Source organism: Onychostruthus taczanowskii, unplaced genomic scaffold (assembly GCF_017590055.1).
Source record: "Onychostruthus taczanowskii isolate IOZ18803 unplaced genomic scaffold, ASM1759005v1 scaffold75, whole genome shotgun sequence".
Classification (NCBI taxonomy): domain Eukaryota; kingdom Metazoa; phylum Chordata; class Aves; order Passeriformes; family Passeridae; genus Onychostruthus; species Onychostruthus taczanowskii.
Window position 1 is genome coordinate 524,634 of NW_024505339.1, and position 6,026 is coordinate 530,659.

Below are 6,026 nucleotides of genomic sequence, written 5' to 3' on the forward strand. Positions count from 1 at the left end.
TGATATTTTTCCACCAGGCAATATTGGTTAGGCAGAGGAGACAGGAACTATTTTGTCTTCTGAAGGTCTGAACGAGAAATCTTTGTTTATTCTGCTGCTGTCCACAAACACACATTAGATCTGTGGGGTTATGGTCAACCAAACATGACAGAAATAAATAAAACCACCACAAAAATAGGAGACAGAGAAAGGAACATTACCATTTGTCCATCCTTGACTTCCTTTGGAATCCACAAAGGGGGGCCTGAGATCATTTCAGTGGAAGAACACAAGGCCTGACCAGGCATCCTCTTTCTCCAAACCCTCCTGTTATAAATGAAAATTGCGAGTCAGCCAATTTTAATAAAAATAAATTGCAATTACTGATAACCTGCAGCTGCTAAATCACCAGGGTCAGTCTCTCAGATTAAAGAATTAAAGATTTCCCTGTGTCCAGCAGGGAAAGGGGAGCATTCCCTAGGATGAAATCCCTGAAAGAACAGGAGGCCTCTGCTTTAGCTGCACCAGTACAAGAGTTCCACACAGAACCCTGAATATTCTGTGCTCTGCAGTGGCAAATATCCTCCCTCTGCTTCTGTCCCACAGTCAAACCCTGATTTCACTAAACTCAGAGGCAGAACAAAAGGTGCAGAATTTAACTCTGGGACTTGATTTCTTCTCTGTGCTCAGCAAACCCTCAGGATGTCTCACTTGTTGCTGCCCCAGGGAAGGTCCAGGCTGCCTGTGTGACCCAGGAGAACCTGAGGGCTCAGGTGGGACTCTCTGCTGGAGATATTTCCCCCTGGTTTTTGGATTTTTTTCTTAATTTTTATTTATTAAATTTTTTGTTTATTATATTTTTATTTATTATATATAATTTTTTTTATTTCTTAAATTTTAATTTAATTTTTTAAATTTTTTTAAAATTTTGTTTTGTTTTTTTTTTGGTTTTTTTTGTTTTGTTTTGTTTTTTTTGTTTGTACAACACAGGTGTATAAATTAATTTTCAGTGTACACAGGTGTAACACACACGGCTGTATTCCCTGCAGAGCTACACAACACAGGTGCATAATTTATTCTGCTGTCGCAATGACAACACAGGTATATAAATTAATTTTCAGTGCACACAGGTGTAACACACACACAGGGCTGTATTCTGTGCAGAATTACACAGCACAGGTGTATAAATTAATTTATTCTGATGTCACAGCAACAACACAGGTGTATAAATTAATTTTCAGCTCACACAGGTGTAACATACAGGGCTGTATTCTGTGCAGAATTACACAGCACAGGTGTATAAATTAATTTTCAGTGTACACAGGTGTAACACACAGGGCTGTATTCTGTGCAGAGTTACACAACACAGGTATATAAATTAATTTTCAGTGCACACAGGTGTAACACACAGAGGGCTGTATTCCCTGCAGACTTACACAACACAGGTGTATAAATTAAATTTCTGCTCACACAGGTGTAACACACAGGGCTGTATTCCCTGCAGAGTTACACAACACAGGTATATAAATTAATTTTCAGTGTACACAGGTGTAACACACACACACATAGGGCTGTATTCCCTGCAGAGCTACACAACACAGGTGTATAAATTAAATTTCTGCTCACACAGGTGTAACACACAGGGCTGTATTCCCTGCAGAGCTACACAACACAGGTGCATAAATTAATTTATTCTGCCGTCGCAGCGATGTGTCTCAGTGTGGATGGAGCAGCGCCGGCACCAGACTCACAGAATCACGAGGCTGGAAGAGACCTCCAAGCCCACCGAGTCCACCCTGTGCCCCACACCTCAACCAGACCACAGCACCAAGTGCCACCTCCAGTCCTTTTTTAAACACACCCGGGACGCTGACTCCACCACCTCCCTGCGAAGAGCATTCCAGTGCTGTATTATTCTTTCGGTGAATTTTTTTCCCCAATATCCAGCCTATGCTTTCCCTGCCGCAGCTGAGGCCGCGTCCTCTGGCTCTGTCGGTGCTGGAGCACACCGAGCCCGGAGAGCAGCGGGGTCCCCGCCGAGCGCCCCCGGCTCCCGGGGAGCCCCCGGGCAGGGTTTGCGCTCCAGCCCCGCACCGGCCACACCGAAACGCCCCGGGGCGGCTGAGTCCCGCACCAGCACCGCCGGGACACCGGGAATGACACCAGCGGGAGCGACACCGGGACACGGCGGGACACCGGGAACGGGACACCGGGACATGGCGGGACACCGGGAACGGGACACCGGGACACGGCGGGACACCGGGAACGGGACACCGGGAGCGACAAAGGGACACGGCAGGACACCGGGAACGGGACACCGGGAACGACAACACCAGGAGTGACATAGGGACACGGCGAGACACCGGGAACGGGACACCGGGAGCGATAAAGGGACACGGTGGGACACCGGGAACGGGACACCAGGACATGGCGGGACACCGGGAACGGGACATCGGGATATGGCGGGACACCGGGAAAAGGACACCGGGAGCGACAACACCGGGAGCGATATAGGGACACGGCGGGACACCGGGAATGACACCACCGGGAGCGACACTGGGACACGGCGGGACACCGGGAACGGGACACCGGGAACGGGACACCGGGAACGGGACACCGGGACGTGGCGGGACGCCGGGAGCGGGACACCGGGAACAGGACACCGGGAGCGACAACACCGGGAGCGACATAGGGACACGGCGGGACACCGGGAATGACACCAGCGGGAGCGACACTGGGACACGGCGGGACACCGGGAACGGGACACCGGACTTAGGGACACGGCAGGACACCGGGAACGGGACACCGGGAACGACACAGAGACATGGCGGGACACCGGGAGCGACAACAGCGACATAGAGACACGGCGGGACACCGGGAACGACAACGAGCACACCGGGAGCGACACCGGGACATGGCAGGACACCGGGAACGGGACACCGGGAACGACACAGAGACATGGCGGGACACCGGGAGCGACAACACCGGGAGCGACATAGAGACACGGCGGGACACCGGGAACGACACAGGGACGCGGTGGGACACCGGGAACGGGACACCGGGACACCAGGAATGACAACACCGGGAGCGACACCGGGCAGGGGGCGTGTCCCGTGGGCGTGTCCTGTCAGTTGTCCCCGCCCCCGCGGTGCGGGCGCTCTCGCGCGCTCTCGCGATACCCGTTCGAACGGGCGGCGGGCGGGCTCCCTCAGAGGGCCCGGCCCCGCCATGCCGCTGCGGCCGCGGCTGCTCCGCACCTACTCGCGGCGCGCCGGCTACCTGCGCATGCTGCCACCGCCCGACCGATGGATCTCGCCGCCGCAGGACCGCAGGCGCCTCTTCAGCTCGACCTCCGCCGCCTCCAGCACCGCCTCCAGCGCCCTCTCCGCTTCCAGCGCCTGCTCCATCCCCTCGGACGACCCCGACTTCTCGCCGCCCGGCGAGCGCCCCCCGCAGCCCCTGGGTAAGCGCCCCGGCTGGGCCGCGCGGCTGCGGACCCGCAGGAAGGAGAACCGGGGCCCGGCCGGGAAGGAGAACCAGAAACCGGCCGAGAAGGAGAACCGGAAACCGGAGACCCGCGGGAGAGGGCAGGAGACCCGGGGCCGGGCAAAGGAGAAGCGGGAGGCGGCGGGGAAGAAGAAGTGGAGCCAGGGCGCAGAGCCCCGCGGGAGCAGCGAGGAGCCCCGGCGGTCGCCGCCGCCGCTGCCCTCGCCGTGCCCGTCCCCGCCGCGCGGTTCCCGCCGCCGCCGCCGCCGCTCGCCCGTGAGACTCAGCTCGCTCCTGCTCAGCACCACCATCGAGGGCGGCTCGGCGCTGGGCGATTCCCCCTCGCGGCACCGGCTGCCCCACGGCTCGCCCGAGGGCTGCTCCGGGCAGCGGCCGTCGCTGCTGGGTGCTGGCGAGGAGGTGCCCGAGTGGTTCCGGGCACAAGGCTTGGCTCGGAGCTGTGAGCCCCAGCCCGGGCTGCGGGGGTCCCGCCGTGTTCTGAGGTCGGCGGTGCGGGGACACTGCCCGGCACAAGCTGCCCCGTCCCCAGTGAAAGCCCCAAGCAGTCCCCAGGGAGCGCTGCCGCCACTGGAGGATGAGCCACAGCTCCCTGTGCCCTGTGACAGCGGCACTCGTGAGGTTCCCTCTCATCTCACGAGAGATTTGGCCAAAAGAGGCTCCAGCTGTCAGAGAGACTTAGTCAAGGAGTACCAGCTTGTGCCAGTGGTGGTCCTGGACCCTCTGGAAGTGCCAGTGAGATTGAAGAGCATGAAACTCAGCAAAAAGGCTGATGTTCAACCTGCCTGCTTGCAGCTAGGATCTCCCGTGGGCCACCAAGGAATCTTGGAGAAAAAGCACAAAAGGACCAAGGGTGTCCCTGGGGAGGGCAGTACCTGCAGGAAAGCTTGTATCAGTGGCTTCAGTGCCAGCCGCTGGGGCAGGCACACCCAGCTCAGGCCAAGAAGGTGCAAGAACAAGAGGCAGCAGCAGCCCAATAACTCCCTTTTCAGACTCCAGACGAGGCAAAAACGAGCTCGGAAGGGAGCTCTGGACATGTCTGTAGGTGTCAGAAACAATGACTCTTCACTCCTCAATAACTCTTATTCCTGGGCTAGAGTTCGAGCATCCCTGTCCTTCCATAAAAAGAAGAAAGTGACCACAGATGAGAGTTTCTGCAGCAGCATCCTCTGCACCCCTTCAGGGAAATCCCAGCTTTCGGGGTACCAAGCCAGCCTGTCTGCTGGGAAAGCTCAGGGCTGCTCCTGGCTTGCTTCCTCCATGGTCCTGCTGGCTCCCAGGGATTCCTCCTCTGTCCTGGAGCTGCTCCTTACAGATGCTGAGAAAGTGTTTGGAGAATGCAACCAGGAGGGGCCTATTGCTTTTGAGGAATGCATTCCTTTAAATAAGATGAAATATTGCAAGAAAATTGGAGAAGGGGTGTTTGGAGAGGTGTTCCAGATTGACAGCGAGAGAGGACCTGTGGCCTTAAAAATAATTCCCATTGAGGGGACTGAAAAAGTAAATGGTGAAGCTCAGAAGAGCTTTGGGGAGATTCTGCCTGAGGTAATAATCTCAAAAGAGCTCAGTCTTCTGTCTGAGGGCTCTGTGAACAGAACTGTGGGGTTCATCAGCCTCTACTCTGTGCACTGTGTCCAGGGGGCCTATCCCAGGTATCTCCTGGAAGCCTGGGACAAATTCCACAAAGAAACAGGCTCAGAAAACGACCGGCCAGACTTTTTTGGGGCTCAGCAGCTCTTCATGGTGCTGGAGTTTGAGTTTGGAGGCCAGGACCTGGAGCGCATGAGGAGCAGCTTCTCCTCGGTGACATCAGCCAGGAGCATCCTGCACCAGGTGACCGCGTCCCTGGCCGTGGCAGAGCAGGAGCTGCACTTCGAGCACAGGGACCTGCACTGGGGGAACGTGCTGGTCAAAAGCACAGAGCTGAGAGAGCTGCACTACGTGCTGAACGGAGAAACGCACTCCATCCCCACGGCTGGCATCCACGTCAACATCATCGACTACACGCTGTCCCGCCTGGAGAAGGACGGGCTCACCGTCTTCTGCGACCTCTCCACGGACCTGGAGCTCTTCCAAGGCACTGGGGACCACCAGTTTGACATCTACAGGCAGATGAAAGAGGAGAACTCCAACAGCTGGACTGACTACCACCCCCACAGCAACGTCCTCTGGCTGCACTACCTGGCTGATAAACTTTTGAAAGCCATGAGCTACAAGAAGAAGGCGTCAACTCCCGCCCTGAAGAAAATCAAGACGCAGCTCAGCAAGTTCCACAAGGAAGTGCTGACCTTTGAGTCTGCCCATGATGTTCTGCACCACAGCAGCCTCTTCCAGTGAGCAGGAGTCCAAAGACTGAGCCACTGGTGCTGCCTTTCTCCTCTGCTTTTTGTATGTGTTGGCACAATGAAGTGTTTTGATTGGCTCCCAATATTTTTTAATGTCCTAAAAAATCCCCTCCAATGTCTTCTGCTCTAAGATGTTTCCATACCTGCTGGTTTTGAGGGGTGCTGGAGGGGAGACAACAGATCTGACTTTGGAGAAGG

At 56.1% G+C, this 6,026-nt stretch overlaps 1 protein-coding gene across 2 annotated transcripts; it reads left to right on the top strand.

Moving 5' to 3' along the window:
• Positions 1-1,584: 1,584 nt before the first annotated feature.
• Positions 1,585-5,836, top strand: HASPIN (histone H3 associated protein kinase). Of its 2 annotated transcripts, XM_041422975.1 has the most exons (2): positions 1,585-2,260; positions 3,034-5,836. In XM_041422975.1, the coding sequence occupies exon 2, from the start codon at positions 3,052-3,054 to the stop codon at positions 5,818-5,820; it is 2,769 nt and encodes a 922-aa protein (XP_041278909.1). In that variant the 5' UTR covers positions 1,585-2,260; positions 3,034-3,051; the 3' UTR covers positions 5,821-5,836. The 2 variants fall into 2 exon arrangements, with proteins under 2 accessions (XP_041278909.1, XP_041278908.1); XM_041422974.1 differs by lacking the exon at positions 1,585-2,260 and having other exon boundaries at positions 2,848-5,836.
• Positions 5,837-6,026: the final 190 nt, after the last annotated feature.